This window comes from Trifolium pratense, linkage group LG2 (assembly GCF_020283565.1).
Source record: "Trifolium pratense cultivar HEN17-A07 linkage group LG2, ARS_RC_1.1, whole genome shotgun sequence".
Classification (NCBI taxonomy): Eukaryota; Viridiplantae; Streptophyta; class Magnoliopsida; order Fabales; family Fabaceae; genus Trifolium; species Trifolium pratense.
The window spans coordinates 33,457,034-33,477,883 of NC_060060.1; the positions used below are offsets into that span (position 1 = coordinate 33,457,034).

The window sequence follows — 20,850 nt, forward strand, 5'->3', positions numbered from 1 at the left end:
ATCTTCTTAGTTATACAATTTGCTATAGCTAAGAAGCATCATGTCGTGGTACTTGGATGGATTTGTACTTCTTTATCCATCGTTGTTTTTGAGGCACCGCTGAGCGTTATGGTAAGTTAATTATGTATAATTTAAATTACTTTACTACAACTACTACTACTACTTTTTTTTAACTGCTGATTTGTTGCATTCTTTATCAATAACATGTGTGTAGGTGCAAGTCATTCGAACAAGAAGTGTAGAGTTATCTTATACAGCTACTACTCACGGGCCGGTAGGCAAACCGACGTTAAGAGAGTTGTTATTCAGGAGGATTTGGGAGGTAGGTGGCCACCTCATAGAGAGGTAGCATAGGGAGATGGTACAATAATTATATAATTTATTTAACACACACGGACGCACGCACGTACGCACGCATGCACACACGAGTGCACACACATACTACTTTATTATTACTATTATTATTTTTAATTGTTAATTTGTTGCATGCTTCATTAATAACATGTGTGTATGTACAAGTCATTCGAACAAGGAGTGTACGATACATGCCATTTGCACTTACCGTTTGTCTTATAGTGAGCGCCACAATATGATATTAACATTGACGTGACTATTAAAAAATAAACTAATTGCATTATATATTAATTTTTTTGACAAATTAATATATTGATTAATTTTTTCCCCAACTTCCAGTGTGATCGTACTCACGCTGGGGGCCATTTAGGTTCTCCTGTACGACTACTATTCACAGGCCGGGAGGGAAACCGACATTGAGAAAGTTGTTGTCCGGGAGGATTTGGGAGGAGGCGGGGAGAATTCAGTAGGTGGCGCTCCCGTCATTGAGTTGGTGGAGGTAGGTGGCCGCCTCGTAGAGGTAGAAGAAGGAGGTGGAAGGGAGGTGGGTGAGGGTGGAGCAGATGGAGACAGAGTGCCAATGGTTGTGGCTGGGGGATAGGTAGAGAGAGGGGAGGTGTCTGAAGTTCCTATAACAAAACAACCAGAATCTGAAGTTCCTGCCACAGAAGCACCAACAACAGAAGAACCAACACAAACAACAGAAGAAACTCTAGTAAAACCGACGAAGGCAAACCGACGTTAAGAGAGTTGTTATTCAGGAGGATTTGGGAGGTAGGTGACCACCTCATAGAGAGGTATCATAGGGAGGTGGTACAATAATTATATAATTTATTTCTCATACGTTCCGAACTATTTTTTAGTGTAAAATTTACACTATAAAAAATTCGGAAAACGTTTTCCGAATTTTTTGGGGAGTAGGGGAGAAAGTGGGTGGGTGCGTTGAGAAATTTTCTTAGGAATGGGCTGAGACACGTTTGTGGAGCCTTTTAATTCTTTACCAAAGAAATTTGGCCTAATATTTACGGTTATTCACATGGTCTTTTTATGAGACTAACAGAACGGGGCTTATACTTCAAGGTCCAAAATTTTTAAAACATAAAATTTTGCCTTTTATTTCTTTGTATACTTTGTAAACAAGTTACAAATTTCATGTTAACTTTTAATGATTTACAAAATTTGCCCCTGAATATGTAACTAAATAAACTATAAAACTTGTTTAGAGACATTTATGGATGAAAACTAATCAACACCTCATTTTTTTTTTAAAAATGATTAGAATTTCAATTTTTTAACGTGAATAGAGTTTGAATCCCGACTTCTGCATATCTAATGGGAACATACATCATTCTTAAACTTAAAATCAATTAATTAAAACTTATAAAACAAACATGAAAGAACAAACTACTAAACTAATAAAAATAAAAATGTTATTTTTTCATATATATATATATATATATATATATATATATATATATATATATATATATATATATATATATATATATATATATATATATATATATATATATATATATATATATATATATATATATATATATATATATATGAGGAGGGTTATATTGACTCCAAAAGTAAGTTATAAAAACTACTCCAAATCATGGCCTTTGATTTTAATTTCAATTAATGGCTAAGATTGATTGATCATAAAACATAAAGTGAAACTTATTTTTTTATTGTATTGGAAAATTATCAAAACATACCTTAAATAGAAGAAAATGAATCAATTATAATAATCAATTGAGACTTATTTTTTGATCACATGGGAAAACAAGGATTCCACACACTCTGAAATGGTGTAACACTAATCGTTTGACAATCCTGCTTCTTTTCATACAATTTTTTACGATATGCTTCTTTTCTTTTCAATTTTACAAGTGTACCATTTTTTTTGTGTTGTATGCTTTTTTTGTTACAATATTCTCTTTGCTCGTACTTTTCTTTTCTTGTTATTAGTTCAATATTTTTTGTTTTCTTTTTTACAAATTTGAACAATAGGTTAATTTAATAATTTAATTTGTAATGATTTTGTTGAAGAAACAAACAGGTTTTTAGTAATGGATGTCAATGTTTTTGAAGAGATTTCATGTAATATGCAAGTAGAAGTGGAAAAAAAAAAACAAGGGAGGATCTTGTTTTGACAATTAATGATTATAATTAATTCATTCTCTTCAATTTGAAGAATATTTTGATAATGTTCATTTTCCAGTGTGATAAAAATATAAGTCTCATCCAACTAATTATTATGAATCAATCTTAGCCATTAATTGAAATTAAAAACAAAGGTCATGATTTGGAGTAGCTTTTATAACTTACTCTTGGAGTCAATATAACCCTCCTCTATATATATATATATATATATATATATATATATATATATATATATATATATATATATATATATATATATATATATATATATATATATATATATATATATATATATATATATATATATTCCTTCCACACAATGACTTTGTTTTGAGAGAAAAATGGACTCATTGATTATCAATTTTCAAGGGGCTCGTGACACAAAATGTCAAATCAATGTTAACCTCTTCATTTGACCATTCCAACGCGTAAAAAGAAACACACCCAAAAAAAATATGATATAGGTCACTACTTGACGTAGCAACCACACAACTCATACTAGAAAGATAGCACAAATTGACTAAATTTGAACCAAGACAAGTGGAGAAAAGATACTTAGAGGAGTAGACGGATTTGGAACAGGCCACCCACCAATCAGAGACAATAAGATTCATCACCAAAATTCACTAGTTGCTACCGGCTCCAGCACAAGATAGGTTGCACATCTCACTCATAGGAGGAGTGTGGGTTACCAGGATTCTTAGCTAGATACCATTTTCAAAATGAAAGTTCCTTTGCAACCAAAAATTCAACAGAAACGGTTTCCCTTCCAAAGATTACATCGTTCCTAGAATTTTAGATAGACCAAAAAGTAACATGCCAAATTAACAATCGCCCTAAAAACCATGAAAAAGACTAATAATACTAGGGGCACAAATTCAAAATTCAACTACGTTAAAAGAAAAAAAATCAAACGGAAGAAGTGAGGTGACAAATAACGAACAAATGATCAACCAATCTAGTATCGCCCCACAAAACACACAAGATGTGTCACTCGTATCACTAATCACATTAGGCTTTAGAAGGTTTTCCCTATTTGGAAACCTGTCCTGAATTAATTGCCATGAAAAAACAAGAACTTTTGAAGGAGCACAAGACTTCCACACCCTTGCCAAGAGAGAATTTAAGTCATTCACTACCCTACCACCCAGAAGCATTAAGTAGGCCGATTTGACGGAATAGTTCCCACTAGGTTGAAGAGATATCTAATACCCCTTAAATAAATTCACGCCTCCATAACTTTGTCGCATAGACCAAACTTTTGACCCATGAACGCACTAAAAGCAATCAAAATAGTATTGTATCGTTCACTCCATGCACATTGTATGTCATTGCTCTCCAAAAGCACGCATCGATCTGGTAACCAAATCCCGCAATAAACGTAACAGCCAGAAGCACAATGATGTAATGAATAAACTTGAATAACAATAACAACTAGACTTGAGCTCAAATAAAGAAGGATAATAGCACTGTTTTATTAATAATCAAGTGATGATAGATCCGGAATCTTCAACATACGATGCTAGGAAGAAGATAACGATCACAAAATCACGATTACAACTAAGATAATAAGAAAACTGAGGATTGTAGATCCAAAATCTCTAACCAAAAAGTAGTGGTTGAAGATGATGATCACACAATCAAGGATGTGTATAAGAAGGAGAGTTTTAAGGGAGAGAAGATAACAATTCATTCAAATTACACATAATGATACTATCCTACCAACTCCCTCTATATAGCTGTCAATAGCTAACAAACTCCTTCCACTTGTTGTGCGTTTTGCGCATTCTCATGCTCCTACGTGGTCCAATCATTCCCCTGCTGCCACTAACAGAATTTCCTTCCTGCACATTCTGTGGGCCCCTCTGTGATTTTGCTGAGTCATCATTCTCTAGAATTTTGGTGGTATTTGGCCTCATTACAATACCCTCCCCATTAAAAACAACCTTGTCCTCAAGGTTGAGAGTAGGAAACTTGAACTGCAAGTCATGTAAGTCTTCCCAGGTAGCTGCATCTTTTGAATTCTGCTCCCATTGAACTAATATTTGATGGACTTTTTGTGTCCCCTTCCTTATAGTTCTAGCTTGTAAGACTGCAACTGGTTGTATAATTGGGCCAGTATCATTCATGGTTAAAGGTAATGGTAAATAGTGTTCAGTAACATTACCCTTAAAGGGTTTGAGTTGGGACACATGAAACACTGGATGTATCTTGGCATTGTCAGGCAATTTCAATTTGTATGCTACATTACCAACACAAGCTAAAATTTCAAAGGGACCAAAATACCTCATTCCCAATTTTTGATTCTTCCTTAAAGCCACAGATTGTTGTCTGTAAGGTTGCAATCTAACCAATACCATTTCACCAACTTGAAATTTGACATCTTTTCTGTGTTTGTCAGCTTGATGTTTCATATATTGCTGAGCCTTTTTCAAATTACTTTTCAACTGTTGTAACAACTTATCTCTTTCCTTGAGCTCCTCTTGAAGTGTTGGTGGATCTATCTCTTGAGCTTCATATTTAGTCAGATATGGTGGGTCTCTTCCATATAGTGCTTTGAATGGAGTCATGCCTATACTGGTCTGAAAAGCTGTGTTATACCAGTATTCTGCCCATGAAATTACTTTAGACCAAGATTTAGGATTATTGAATGTAAAACATCTGAGAAATAATTCCAAAACCTTGTTAAGTACTTCTGTTTGTCCATCAGATTGTGGATGGTATGCAGATGACATAGCCAAACTAGTGCCCTGTAATTTGAATAATTGCTGCCAAAATGAACTAGTGAAGACCTTGTCTCTGTCAGATACAATGGATTTAGGCATGCCATGTAACTTCACAATGTTGTGCATAAATGCCTCAGCTACTGATTTACTAGAGTAGTCAGATTTCATTGGAATGAAATGTGCATACTTAGTCAATCTATCCACTATCACCATGATGGTAGTGTATCCAGAAGAAGGAGGAAGGCCTGTGATAAAATCCATTGCAATATCTTCCCAGACTTGTGCAGGTATTGGCAGTGGCTGTAACAAACCAGCAGGAGAGGTGTTAGTTGTTTTGGCTTGTTGACAAACAACACATTTCTGCACATACTCAGTGATATCTTGCTTCATATCCTGCCAGTAGAATTGAGATTTGATCCTTGCTATAGTTCTTGTTATACCAGCATGTCCTCCAATTGGTGATGTGTGGAATTCAAACAATATCTTGTTCAACAAGTCACTATCTTTAGGAATCATTAACCTCTGTTTCCAGTACAATAATCCATCTCTAATAGAGTATTGTATTGGAGCTTTGCCTGACTTGCATTTCCTTATGATATTTGACATGTCATGATCACTCTGCAATGCTACTTTCAACTGTTCAATGAAATGATATTTTGGCTCTGACCATGATAATGTCATCACTCTAGATAGAGCATCAGCTGCTATATTCTCTTTGCCTGGTTTATACTCAATTGTGAAATCATATCCTAGAAACCTGTGAAGCCATTCTTGTTGTTCAGGTGTTTGTAGGGATTGTTCCATCAAGCTTCTCAAACTTTTTTGATCAGTTCTGATAATAAATTTATGCCCCATCAAATAATGTCTGAATTTTGCTATTGATTCAGCAATTGCAAGCATTTCTCTAAAGTAAGCAGACTTCTTTTGATTTCTAGGGACTAGTTTCTTTGAGAAATAAGCAATAGGGTGTCCCTGTTGTTGTAATACAGCACCAATGCCTACTCCTGATGCATCTGTTTCTAGAATAAAAGGAAGTTTAAAATTTGGTAAAGCAAGGACTGGTGCAGATGTCATAGCTACCTTGAGTTTTTGAAAGGCTTGTTCTGCTTGCTCAATCTGTGCTTTTTGACTGTGTGGATATCTATAAGGCTTAACCTTAACTGGATTTGAACCATCAATCAAAGGAATGGTGTGATTATGTGTTCTGTTTGGTGGTAGTGCAGATGGTGTTTGGAACAAGTTTTTGTATGTATGCAGGAGTATAGCAATTTCAGGGTCTATATTGGTTGGCAAGTCTTTGAATATATCTTCTGTATCAGCAGATTTAAGCCATTGTACTGTGAAACATTCAGATATGGAATCAGTTGTTGCTAACCTTTTGAAATGATGGAATTGAGCAGGGATAGGTCTAGGAACAGCTTCACCAGAAAGTGTTATAAATTTGTCTTTCCAAAAGAATTTCAAGGTCAGTGATGCATAATCTGCAACATGAGGACCCAATGTTGCTAACCAAGATGCACCCAATATCACATCAGCTCCAGCTATTGGCAGTAGAAACACAGGCACATCTAGCTTATGACCCTGTATTTCTAATGGTAACTTTTGAATTATGCCTTCAGCAGTCATTGTTTCACCATTTCCTACTAACACATTGAACTGTGGTCCTAATTCAATTGGCAACTTCAAGAATTTTGCAATTCGTGGTTGCAAAAAATTGTCAGAACTTCCTCCATCAATTAGAACTTGTACCTTAATTTGTTCAATGGAACCTGTAAATCTGAGCACACCCATGTTACTAGTCCCTTTCATAGCATTTAGTGAAAGATGATGTTCTGTTTGATTTGTGATGGAACTATTTATGGTTGATTCCTCTGGCTGAGTCATTGGTTCAAACATCTGATCTGCATCACTATCATCACATTGAATCAACATTAATTGTCTATTTGGACACTTGTGTGTGAAGGAAAATTTTTCATCACACCAGTAACATAGACCTTTCTCACTTCTCATCTGTCTTTCAGCTGGAGATATTCTTCTAATGTTGGGATTCTTTTGAAATTGACTCATAGGCCTCGTAGGGGGTGTGTTGAGGATAGGAGCTGAATCTCTAGTTAAAATTTCTGGTTTATTGAAGGGTTTGTTGGTGGCATAGTTGGTTGTATTGAACTTTTTCTGGTTTGTGTTTGAAGTATACTTCTCTTCATACACTTTAGCTAGGGAAAAAGCTTTAACCAATGATGGCGGTGTGTGAATCATGACATCACGACGAATATCATTGTTCAAGCCACTAATAAAACAATCAATTAAGGCATCACTACTCAGGCCATAGACACGATTTGCTAATGTAGTGAATTTCAAGTAATATTCAGCCACAATACCACTCTGATTCAACTTAAAAAGAGTAGCTCGAGGACATTCATAGACAGATGGACCAAAATCTAACTCAAGAGCACGCGTAAATTCAATCCAAGATTGGAAAGGATGCGTGCGTTGTACCATCTGGTACCATGGTACCACATCTTTGTCCAGATGAACAGAGGCAATAGTCAATTGATCTAAATCTGGTGTATCATAATATTCAAAAAATTGTTCAGCACGGAAGATCCATTCATGAACATTCTTGCCATCGAAACGAGGAAACTCAAGCTTAACATTTCTCACCTGAAACGGGGGTTTGTTACTAGTTCCTGCACCATATGGTTGTTTCGGAGATGATTGACTTATGAGAAGGTCCATAGCTTCATAGAGTTTATCAATCCTTGCAGCAAAGCTAGCTTCCGATCTCTCCATACGTTCCAGTATTTCAGCTTGAAAGATCTGTATCTCGTTATCATTTTTGCTAGCCATGATGCAGATGAAAGCACCAATGTAATGAATAAACTTGAATAACAATAACAACTAGACTTGAGCTCAAATAAAGAAGGATAATAGCACTGTTTTATTAATAATCAAGTGATGATAGATCCGGAATCTTCAACATACGATGCTAGGAAGAAGATAACGATCACAAAATCACGATTACAACTAAGATAATAAGAAAACTGAGGATTGTAGATCCAAAATCTCTAACCAAAAAGTAGTGGTTGAAGATGATGATCACACAATCAAGAATGTGTATAAGAAGGAGAGTTTTAAGGGAGAGAGGATAACAATTCATTCAAATTACACATAATGATACTATCCTACCAACTCCCTCTATATAGCTGTCAATAGCTAACAAACTCCTTCCACTTGTTGTGCGTTTTGCGCATTCTCATGCTCCTACGTGGTCCAATCATTCCCCTGCTGCCACTAACAGAATTTCCTTCCTGCACATTCTGTGGGCCCCTCTGTGATTTTGCTGAGTCATCATTCTCTAGAATTTTGGTGGTATTTGGCCTCATTACAAATGACTTCGAAATTTACATCCTTCCATTGCAAGAGTATAGCCATCTACACAACAAATTAACCTATAAACATCATTAGCCAAAAGAAAATGCTTACAAGCAATAAAATGGCTAATGTCCAAGATATTGATTGATTTGACGGTGTTTTGAAATGGTATCTTAATCTAGGAAATAAAACCTAACATCCATCCAGCCATGAGTGGAAGCATTATCGAACAAAACTTGATATCCATCTTAGGACCAAAGGGCTCTATGCACCACCAAAAAACCTTCACAATCCTACCAACACCCTCCTGTTCAATCTGAAAATGAAAAACATATAAGGAAAAAAAAAAGATAGATGAAATTGCTTAGCTTGCACTGAAATGATAATAGTTAAATTTTTATTCAATTCTAACTTTCTCCCTTATTTTTTTCAACTTTTATTTTACTTCTTGCAAATATATTTTGTCGGTAAAATCACTAATATATTTTGTCGGTTTTACCCTTCATGATTTTGATTTACTTTATTTTTTACCAAATGAAAATGTTAAACTAGAAACTAAGGGGGTGCATTTAAAACAAATTGGATAAAGTCTGTCCAGGTCATATTATTGGGCTTGGGCTTAAACCCATTTTACATACAAAGAGAAAAGCCCATCCACGAAACCCTAATTCCCAAAACCATTCTTAATACAAACCATTCCTTCAAGTTTTCATTTTCACGGCGCACAAAATCAACACATCTTCGAGATCCCAATCCACGCGCCGCCATCATGGTAATTTTCTCAACCGTTATCTCTTCCTTCCTCCCAAATCGTTAACACTGATAACTAATCTTATTGTATTTGTTGTTAATAATTTTCAGGTGAACGTTCCAAAGACAAAGAAAACCTACTGCAAGAGCAAGGAATGCAAGAAGCATACACTTCACAAGGTTACCCAATACAAGAAGGGTAAAGATAGCATCGCCGCTCAAGGTAAGCGTCGTTACGATCGCAAACAGTCCGGTTATGGTGGTCAGACTAAGCCCGTCTTCCACAAGAAGGTAACACTTCACCCCTTTGCTGTTTAATTTTGTAAATTTTAATTTTTTAGTTGAATTGTAAATTGGGTATTTTTTTAGTTGAATTCAAAATTTGATTTTGTTTTAGTTGAATGTAAAAATTGAAATTTTTTTTAGTTGAATGAAAATTTGATTTTTTTTAGTTGAGTGTAAATTTGAGTTATTGTTTGGTAATTTTGGGTTGTGTTTGATTTGAATTGAATAGGCAAAAACCACCAAGAAAATTGTTCTGAGGTTGCAATGCCAGGGTTGCAAACATGTTTCTCAACATGCAATCAAGGTTAGTTTATTTAGTTTAAGGAAAGAAAAATGTTATTTTGTGGTTTGATATGGTTGTTTGTAGTAATTGGTACTTAATTATGTATGTGTTTTTGTTATGCAGAGGTGCAAGCATTTTGAGATTGGTGGTGACAAGAAGGGAAAGGGAACATCTCTCTTCTAGGTGGAGAATTAGGATTTGTTGTTTTAATGTTTTATTTTCTGGTGTTGTTGGAAGATTTTGTTTCTCTATGGATTTATGATAGATATATTGTTATTTGAAATATCTTTTGTGATTGACAAGTGAAAGCTATTGCTAATATCAATCCAGTACTTGTTTTCATTCCATCAATTCCTTGAATGATTCCACAAATTTTTATATCATTTGCTCATGCATAATATAATCCGTAGATATGATAAGATTGTAGATTTTATATCATCTCTACTAGTTTGTGTTGGCTTTGGTGTTAGTTCTGTTTATATCATCGCCACATTCTAAAGTAAAAATGAAACTACTAAGGAATTTGGGTTTTAAGTTCAGCAGCTGAAACAAATTGTGGATTTTTTCTGTGTTGCCCATAGTGTTTGTGTTAATGTGTGGGAAATCAAGGTAGGGAACAGATCTATGTTTGTAGGGAAATGGTTTCTATGTTCATGTGTGGGAAATCAATGTGATTGGCTTTGATGAACTTAATAGCTTAAGTATTTTCTTTGTCAATGTTTGGGAAATCAGTATGATTTGATTTTCTTGGATGAACATAATAGCCTAACCTATATGGAACACATCCATACTTGTGGGGAAATGGTTTCTTTGTTAATGTGTGGCTTGGCTTGGATGAACAATAATAGCTTAAGCTATATGACGTTGAACAAATCTTTACTTGTAGGATAATGGTTTCTCTCCCTTTTCCCTCTATTAGTAGCTCTCTGTTTTAGTTGAGTTGTTTGTTTGAGTTTAGGTTAAGGTATAGCTATATGTCAGGCGCCTACGTTTGTAGAGAAATGAATCTCAATTTTCCATCACTATCACTGAGAATTAAGTTGAAAAGAATTTAATTTTTAATCTTTCAATCATTTTATTATACAAGCGATTCCAAAGTAATTTTACTACAATAAAAGTTTGTAGGCATGCAATCAGAATACCAAAACTGATGAAATTATATGTTTGGCACTGTTGCAAGTTGAGTATGTAGTTTATAAATCCTTAAACTGAATTAATAAGGACAAAGCTTAGTTTTGAACTGAATCAAATCAAATTACTTTACGTAGTTTATAATTGATTATTGTTTTTATCAAATCTACCTAAAGAAGGATTGACATCGTTTTTTGTTTGTGCTGAGGGACACAGTATTACTAATGAATGATTTTGACTACTTACTTTCTGAAATTAAAGGAGGCAAAGAAATTAAAATAACGATTTTTCGTAGGAGTGTGGATATTGACATTAAAGAGAGTGTATATAGACATTAATCTTCAATGTCCTAACAAGATTCGAGAACCAATGTGTTTCTAATGTGTGATGAGGAAAAATAGTGCTGACTAATTACAAAGTTAACCACTCAACGATGATAATTGCCATAGTTTTGTGGATACCCTCCCCCATAAGAGTTATTGTTACCATGTTGGTTTTTGAGTGCAGCATGTCCTTGTCTGCGATCGTTTTCATATTGTTGCCAAAGGTTCTGTTCTTGAACTAATAACCTTTGCTTCTTCTCCATCTCTGACATTTGAACATAAGACGGTGGTGCAATAGCCAATGAAGCTGCAAATGGATCTATGTATCCTGAAGTAGAATCACTTGCAGTTCCTGATGTTGGTGGTGCCGGCAATGCTAGCATTGCAGGTCTTCCAGCTGAACCAAGTGCAACACTGCTAGCACTTCCACTACCACCAAATCCTACTCCTTGCATGGCTGCATTCATTTCTGCTTGTTTATACATCCCATTCAACAATAAGGTATCAAACCCTCCACCTAATGCAGGTTGTTGGTTCCCTAAGTGGCTAGCGGATTGTATCAGCGCGGTTTCCCAGTCTGCACCCTCATCAAATGCATGCCATGGAAGTGCTTTTACTCCACCTTCGCCCGTTACTGGTGCAGCCCCGTCAAATAAAGCCAAGGCTAGTTTGTCCCCATGTTCTTCAGGTGTCCTATCATCTCCTAAATTCAACAAATCACCCTCGGTTTGCACAATTTTTTCTTCTTTAGGCTCTTCTTCTTTTGGCTCTTCCTCCACCACCTCTTCAACTGGTTCTTCTGGTGGCGGTAGGGCCTTGACTGCATTCAAATCCTCTTCTGGTTCGGATTCAGGTTCCTTGGCTTCTTCTATTTCATTCTCCTCTTCTTGTACATCAACTTTCTTGATTTGTGCTAAGGCGTTCTTATCTTTGATAAACTCTTCCATAACCTCTAACTTCTTTGGTGTGACCTTGTCTAGCTCAGGGTACTCAGAAGAGCGCGCGATTCCAATACTCTTGGACCATCCATAGAAGAGGTCTAGTTCATCAAACTGTTTTCCGACACGACAGAAAATGTCATATACCTTAACACAGTCTGCGACATCCATATCGGCGAAACGGTCAATTAAGGTGCTTAGTATTTCTGATATGTCATAATATATTTGAAAACTCTCCTTGACAATTGGATAAAGAGCAACTATCACAATTCTATGGTTCTTTGCTACCCCTGTTGCATTGAAACAGATAGCCATGAGAATATTTTCTATACATGTAATGTGTGCTAGTATGTGTTCATTAATGGGAAAAAATTATAGTTGTCCATGATAGTGATATGCATAAGAATGTGAATACATTTGAGTGGAAAAAAGGGTATTTTGTTAGGCAAATTTTTTAGGGTCTTGTGATCACAAACCTGTGGGACGACATGCTAAAAAGCGCTCAAGCAGCAATTGCAAATGCTGCATTTTGGAAAAAATTTGTTCTGACGTCATTTCACGCGCTGGTGGGGATCTTACTTCTCTATCCTTGTCCTTTTCCCTTCCCATTTCCATTTCCATTTCCATTTCCATTTCTTTTTCTCTTTCCCTTTCCTCCTCCTCTTCGTCAAAACCAAACATGCTACGCTTTCCACGCCGGCTTTGCATCTTGTACTCGAGCCTTTCATCTAGATATAACGAATATGTCCTCACAAATGCAGAGAAGTCCCAAGAATCAGATTTTGAACTGTCACGAAAATCAGACATGTTGAGAAGACGAGTCCCGCGTCGAGTTGCGAAGAATATCTCTTGCTCATAAGCAGGATCACCATCTGTTAGAAGCCTTTGAATTAAAACAAGAGTTTTCAAAGCCACTGTCCAGCTTTTAGTCTTGCTGAGACGCCTTGAGAGCGTATTAACACATGCACTAATGAACGCCCGAGAGTAACATGTTAAGCTCAGAATCTCCCTTATATACTTCTCTTCAGACGGATATTCATCGTGCCTCGTTGCTTTCACAATAGCTACATCAAGGTCGGCAAGTGACGCGCTGCTTCCAACCTTAGCTAGTCCTATGCTTGTTTGATCTTTTACTGCCCCAAGGGCTCTTCTGATTGAACTTGGTGGCATACTTTATTTTTTGCTCCTATGCTTCTGTTTTGATTTTTATAGCCCTTCAATATGGATGAATATGACCTAATATCAAAGATGTTCAAAATTTAAAGAAATAAGATATGTTTATAATGAAATGAAAATAGAAAGAAGGAATGAAAAGAAAGATAGATAATATTTTCTATCTGTCTTTTGTTCCCTCTTTGGTTTCTTCTGTTGGGTTTTGGGAAGGCATTACAACCTGAGTTAAGCATTGTCCGTTTTTGTAGCATGAAAATATGGGAGCCAACAAGATTTAGTGATACATATACCCTTTAGATAGTATTTGACTCTAATTAACTATAACATTCTTGGCTTTGCTATATTTAGTATGAAAAATATTCATCTTCTATTTCTTTCTGATACCTTTGACTTATTCAAAGGTGGCTTCACCAACTCATGTCTTCTAATTATGGATGAATACCAATGCTAATATATACCATGTTTTTATTTCATTTTAACAATCCCATTATAAATCATATCGAACGTTTTAAATGTATGTGAAAGTTGACTCAGTTGATAAGAAGTTGACTCATATCTTGCAACAACGTAGTTTTAACTTTTACTATCAACGTGAAAACTTCTTTATTGGATGATTTGTAAGTACCTCTTTTTACACTTAAGTTGAATTCATATCTTACAAAACAACGTGGTTTTAACTTCTGCTATCAACGTAAAAACTTCTTTATTGGATGATCTGTTAGTACCTTTATTCGCACTCAAGCCGAATTTTGAACCCAACTCGACAAAACTTTTTTGTAATAAAATAGAGACATTGGAGAATATATAAACAAGGATTATGTACCTATTCAAGGATTATTTTAACATACTAACAAAAAAAGCATTGTAAAAACTAAATAAACAAGAATTGTATAAATAAAAATCACATCACAATTAATATTGTGAACAACAATTACATATATAGGCATATAGTAGCTACTGATATACAATCCAGTAATAAGAATTTTGATGAACAATTTATGTAATCACTTTGTCTTCAACTCAATGGAATCCTGAGCACACATGTCTAATGTTTCCAGCAGAACCTGTCTTAACACCAATTTGTCCCATTTTAACAATTGAATGAACAAAATCATTTTCAAAAGAAGGTCCAAATATTGGATTCATGGGACTAAAATATGAATCAATGACACTCCTTGTTGCTATGTCATCATTAAGCCTTGCATCAGATTCTAACACTGCAAAACCATCCCTTATATTTTTCAATATGTTTTTGTCAAATCTCTTATCACTCCCTTCATCAATGGCTAAACGTGTGTTAATATCTCCATTTTGAGGACACTTTGCTTTTAGTTGTGGAAGGAAAAATGGACTAATAGCTGGGTCTGATCCACCACCAAATGGAAAAAAGTTGTATAGTCTTTTTGTCATAAAGAAACATGCTGTGGTTCCAATTGTATGTGCAGCTGAAATTTTTTTTTTGTACAAATATATGGTTAGAAACTAAAAACATATGCATATATAATTTCTAACACTAAAGTATACAAGTTGCAAATGCAATTACAACACTAAAGTACAAAAAATGTGTCACCCCTTTTGTTCATATTAGAGTCCACTATTTAACATTTTTTATTCATATTATAACTTTTTAAGTAAGAAATATCTTCTATCATTTATGAGTGATTTTTTCGCCGAAAAATTTGTTGAATATACAAGTTAATTTTTTCGCATCTCAATCAAATTTTTTCTATGCATGAAATCAGGTTCGAATTTCTAACCACTTATTTAACGTGTCTGAATCTCTGATTATCAGCCACATCAACTTCTAGCATATTTTAGTTATTTTATGAGTTTAAAAATTATAAGGTAAAGTCTATTCAAATATTTTACTATCTTATCATATCTTATTAGCATAGACCATGATGATGTATTTGATTGTGATTGAAAAGGAAAATCACATGTTAATCCAAAAATATTTTCTCATGTAGTAATCAGAATGTGATAATAATAATAATAATAAAGACAGATAGATATATTTATCAATATGGTTTACAACTGTAGGGTTACTTGTGCACCATTTTTAACCAAGTAATACCATCTGGCTTGACATTTGTGTGTCATTATCAAGCAAATTAGGTGAAACCAAACCAAAAAATTAATCAAAGCTAGCTAGAGATCATACATGGTATATTAATATGGTTCAATCAAGGGTATACTATTGTTATTATCAAGGGGTAAAAACTAATAATTACAATTTTTTTATTAGTCATAATTTTCAGTGTAAATTACTAACAAGTAACAACAACTGAATTTCACATGATAGATATGGTTAATGAACATAGTCCTAAAGACTCAAGCTCCCTTTTGTATTATTTTATTGTTGGGTCATTATCAGGCTCATTAAATAAAGAGTAGTAGATTTGATGTCAACATTTCTTGAATCTTGAAAATTTGTCAAAATCTTAAATAATGTGATTTGGTGATTTGTTGAAATATATTGTAAGTTATAATCATATTTAATTAAGTTACAGTAATCCTTCACAATCAATTTCCCAAATTGAGTAAACTAAATCATGTGGTTGGTATGGCTTACTATGTCTTCTTGTGATTATTTATCTATCTTTCCTCTGTCCTAATTCATATTACTTTACCACTTCAACAACCATATCTCATCTACTCTGCATGAAATATGCATGTCTTTTATGTAAAAACTTTGTAGCACCGACATTTCTGATTGAAGACGTATTCAGAAGACATATTCAGGCATCGATGTTTGATATAGGCACATACACTATGTTCAATTCATTTACTTTTTAAAAATATTAAAGTGTCGATGTATCAGTGTCGTATATATATAATATAGTCGAGATAGAGAGAGAGAGTACCACTGAGAAGGACAAGGTCTTTTTCTGTAAGACCCTTGTTCAGAAACTTGGTCTTGAGTTGCTGAATTGAATCACTAACATCCGGCATATCCTTTGCAAGTGAAACATCAGAAACCAATCCGTCTCTCCTCCCTGTAGGAACTTGGTATGAAGGTCCATTTGCCTGCAGCAGCGTTAAAATTCTTAAAAGAAAATAAAATAACCAATGTGATATTATCTAACTCAAAAACTAGTCTATACAGTTACGCACAGAAATAACCAATTTATAGAAAAACATGATGTAACTATCTACAAGAACAAAGATATGAACATTCAATTCTTCAACAATAAGAGACCATGATTATTGCATCTCTAGCTGCCAATGCAACTATGTCTGCACAAGAAACCACTCCTGGACAAGATGCTTCCAATCTTGCCTTGGCTCTTTCTATAACATCAAAACCTTTAACACCTTGATGTCCATTTGCTGATTTCTCTTTTTGTGGACCATTTTCTATTAGAATTGAACCATCACATCCCTGAAAAATAAACCATCCAAATTACATCAAAAACTGTTAGAACCAAAAAATAGTAATACACAGAAACATTGGCCATGGATGGAAATATTGTACCTCAACAAAGCAGTCATGAAAATGAAGCCTGAGCAAACCAGCAGCCATGGAGTTGTCAGAAACAACAGCTTGTCTAACAACATCATGGACAGTGGCCTCTGCTTGAGGACATGTGTTGGAGTAGAAACCAACTCTAAGCTGACCCTTAGAATCTCCAATTAAGCATAAGAATAAAAGAGACAAAAAAACAAAGGGAGCCATCACTAAGTATAGAATACAATATGGTATATCTGCTAATATGCATTCAGCTATCACAGCACACAGATATATATATAATAAGATATGTGTGTCAGAAGGACAAATTAAATAATGCTACAAAGAAAGAAAAGGTGAAAGGTAAATATCAAAGTGGTATTTAACTGGTGACACATAATATTAAGATATCTAATGTGATAATGTGATTTATTGTTAAACATTATCGATATTGATTTTCAATAACTTAGCACAACAAATTGTAAATTTTATCAAATATAAATTATTTTCATGAATTTATCTCATGGCAAATGTGAGGTGGGTTAGGTCTCATATTGTTTGGAAAAGTGAAAGTTGAACATTTTATAAATGAGAGATTTCATAAATTTAATACCCTAAAGTTTTTAATAAAAGCACGGTGTTCAACTCATTTGTATAGTTGCTTTAAGTCCAACTTAAATGATTTTTCGACTGTCCTCTCATGATCCAATGATAGTGTCAGAGCCGATGGACTCTGACTGTCCCCTCATGATCTAACTTGTTGCACATGTAGTAATTGTTAAGCGCTTTTGTTGTTAACAATATTGTGAGTCCAATGTGAATGATTTTCCAACTGTCCTCTTATGACCTAACAGTGGTATTTGAACCAATAAACTCCTCTCATAAACCAAATAGTGGTATCGAAGCCAATAGATTTTGGCTGTCTGCCCTCTCATGATCCAACATGTTGTACATGTAGTAATTATTAAATGCTTTTGTTAATTAACTGAATAATTAGACACAATAAACTATAAATCGATCTTAATATCAAATTTTTCACGGATTTATACTCTTGCACTGCAGGAGTTAATAGAACTATGAGATTGTTTGAGAAAATTTATGAAAATACATATTCATAAGTCGTTTTCATAAATTTTCTCCTGTAACTTATGAAGACAATTTACAACGTATATTCAATTTTTTTTTTGGGACATAAATATATTCAAATCATTTTACTATTTATTATAAAAATAAAAAAATGCCAAATAGACATCCTTAAGTTGACACCTTGAAGAATAAGTTTGAAACGTGTCAACTACTAATGCCAAATAGTCAATCTTTGCATTGCTGTCATTTCTCTATTTTATCAAAGACTTCTACAAAAATTAGCTTCACGCACTTCAACTTATGTATACCAATAACAATTTCTGTTTTTTCTTCAACTTCATTTCGGGATAAAGCATAGTTACATAATTTCAAAGACGTGTCAATTAATTGTCTTTGAATTTGAAACTGTGAATATTTACAACGTGGTAGTTCATCTTTTGTCTCTCTAATTAATGCTAAGGAATCTTGGTTTATTTCCAAATCTCCACTACAAGTTACTTCCTCCATTTCAATTACTATAAGATTGTAGTAACAATACCTTACATAATGATAAAAATAGTTGTTAATTAACTCATGAATTTGTATACATCACCGAATGAATATTTATGGTTAGAGAGATTTTGTGGTGGAGGCATATCTTCTTGTTTGGCGTGGTGTGAGTCACCGATTCATATAATTTGCATGTCCATTTTTTTGATATCTTTGATATTTAATTAGTCTTACATCATTGTTAAGGAGTAGCACCTGTTACAGTTGACCTTTCTGAAGTACACTTGTGACTTGATTTAACCCAGAGCCGTCTTGCACACATGCGGGATATGTGACGGCATCATGCCTCAAAATTTTGAGGTCCTATAATATTTATATCTATAAAATATCAGATGTATATTAATAAATTAATTTTTAGGCCATAAAATAATAGTTATATATTGTTAATGTTCATAAAATATCATATGAGTATCGATAGATTAGTTCTCTATACTAGTAAATATAGTTTTAGTCCACTTTAATCTTTGCATAAAATTTAATCTTAGATTAGGATGTTTCTTTTTGACGTTATATACAAAAATAATTATTTTGTATTTCTTGTTTCATTTAATTTAATGCAATTGGTTTAATATTGATAATTTATATGTTTACAAGAATAAGGATGATTTTTTTATATATTATATGCAATTTAAATCGACAATTTTTTTTAAAAAAATGTAATATTTTTTATTAAGGGGTCACTTTTATATTTTGCACAGAACCTTCTAAAACCCAAGACGTGCCTGATTTAACCAAAAACCTAGTGTAGTGTGACACAAATTATATTGAATTTTTTAATTATTTAGTTTATGTTTCGATCTTTAGTTGATGTGTGTAAAAAATATTTATTAAGAATGCTCAACTTCTAAGTGTCTCTAGAATATTTTGTAAGGAATTCTCTTGTTAACGAATGTCTCTAAAATATTATTGTTAACAAGTGTCTGTAATTACGTACAGAAGATATTTGATATGCTAAAAAAAAGTATAATAAATTTATTGAATTTGAGTCCAAATAGCCCAGCATAAGCAAGAGAAACCAATTGCAGGTTTGGCCAACAAAATGATATATATACAAGGAAGACATCCATTGATGATTATAAGCCGATGTTAACTTACACTTTGTTACAAGGTTGCCTTTGGGTTCTTTGGTCATTTTAGTATTGAAAGGTTTTGGGTTTTGCAAATTAGAAACTCTTGTGTGATGTTAAGATTTTGGACATAAAATTTCGACGGAAAAATGTATTTAGAGGTTTAGAGGTTTTTTAAGTTGCATTTGTAATAGTTAGGTTTTTTAAGTTTTGGGTAATAAGCAGATTTTTCAGTTACTAACTTGTTGCATTGTTACTTTTTTAGTTATCCTATGTTAAGTTTACAGTTAGGTCATTTAAAATAAAGGACCTATTTATTACTCATTTAATCGATACTTCTTACTTACGTGTGAATGGTTCTGGTGATTGGTCTTTAGCTTGGAATTTGGACGTCCCGCCAATGGTGAAAATTTTTATGTGGAGAATGCTCTCAATATTGCACGCGTAGTGATGCGTGGCAAAAAATGTTTGGCATTGTTACTTGCCCAGTTGTTATAGAAACTTTGAAACCATGCGATGACCGTTGATGATATGTTTGATCTTTTCTTTATTGTTACAAATCAATTGTCTCGGGTAAAGCATTCCATGTGGTGTACAACAATGTGAAGTGTAAGGAAGAGTTGGAATTTGAAGTTATGTGATGAGGTTATTTTTACAACGATATATCAACGTGTTGTTATGTTCATCAATCAATGGCAATGGGAAAACTGAAGCATACAACTACATGTGCTACAAGATCTCTCTTGCAATAGTTAGTGGGTGAAACCGCCTTATCGTAAAATCAAGTGTAACATTGATGCAACTTTTATAGATGGTAAAGTAGGTATAGACATATGTCTGAAAGATCATAATGAAAATTTTGTTAGAGCCAAAGTTTGTGTTTTGCCTCCCAAGCTAATTGTCAAATAAGGCAAAACATTTGGGTGAGCGGGAATTGCTCGATTCTTCTTGAATAGTCTGAATTCTCCCGTCGAGAGTTACTTTGAAAGTATTACCTAAACTCTTCCGACTCAATATGATGAAGCCTATAAAACAACAAGCGACTATCATTTTCTACATTATCATATGTATCATTCGAAATTTTAAATATTTTCTACAAATACATTTAATACTTGTTTTATTTATTTATTTATTGTAGGATACATTTAATACAAAATTGTGATGAAAAATATTTAAAGACCAAAATTCACTAA

At 33.9% G+C, this 20,850-nt stretch overlaps 4 protein-coding genes across 4 annotated transcripts; 1 reads left to right on the forward strand and 3 right to left on the reverse strand.

Annotated features, from left to right (window-relative positions):
* Positions 1-4,268: 4,268 nt before the first annotated feature.
* Positions 4,269-8,099, reverse strand: LOC123904601. The gene has a single exon (XM_045954241.1). The coding sequence runs from the start codon at positions 8,097-8,099 to the stop codon at positions 4,269-4,271; it is 3,831 nt and encodes a 1,276-aa protein (XP_045810197.1).
* A 1,155-nt stretch (positions 8,100-9,254) lies between these two features.
* Positions 9,255-10,293, forward strand: LOC123910654 (60S ribosomal protein L44). The gene is made up of 4 exons (XM_045961825.1): positions 9,255-9,396; positions 9,486-9,665; positions 9,889-9,963; positions 10,066-10,293. Exons 1-4 carry the CDS (start codon positions 9,394-9,396, stop codon positions 10,123-10,125), a joined length of 318 nt encoding a protein of 105 aa, XP_045817781.1. The 5' UTR covers positions 9,255-9,393; the 3' UTR covers positions 10,126-10,293.
* Positions 10,294-11,500: 1,207 nt separating this feature from the next.
* On the reverse strand, positions 11,501-13,504 carry LOC123904602 (putative clathrin assembly protein At1g03050). Its single transcript, XM_045954242.1, has 2 exons — positions 12,811-13,504; positions 11,501-12,624 (listed from the first exon to the last, which is right to left on the reverse strand). The coding sequence occupies exons 1-2, from the start codon at positions 13,502-13,504 to the stop codon at positions 11,501-11,503; spliced, it is 1,818 nt and encodes a 605-aa protein (XP_045810198.1).
* An 889-nt stretch (positions 13,505-14,393) lies between these two features.
* Positions 14,394-17,243, reverse strand: LOC123910652 (peroxidase 43-like). The gene is made up of 4 exons (XM_045961820.1): positions 16,983-17,243; positions 16,707-16,889; positions 16,372-16,534; positions 14,394-14,952 (listed from the first exon to the last, which is right to left on the reverse strand). The coding sequence occupies exons 1-4, from the start codon at positions 17,181-17,183 to the stop codon at positions 14,528-14,530; spliced, it is 972 nt and encodes a 323-aa protein (XP_045817776.1). The 5' UTR covers positions 17,184-17,243; the 3' UTR covers positions 14,394-14,527.
* Positions 17,244-20,850: the final 3,607 nt, after the last annotated feature.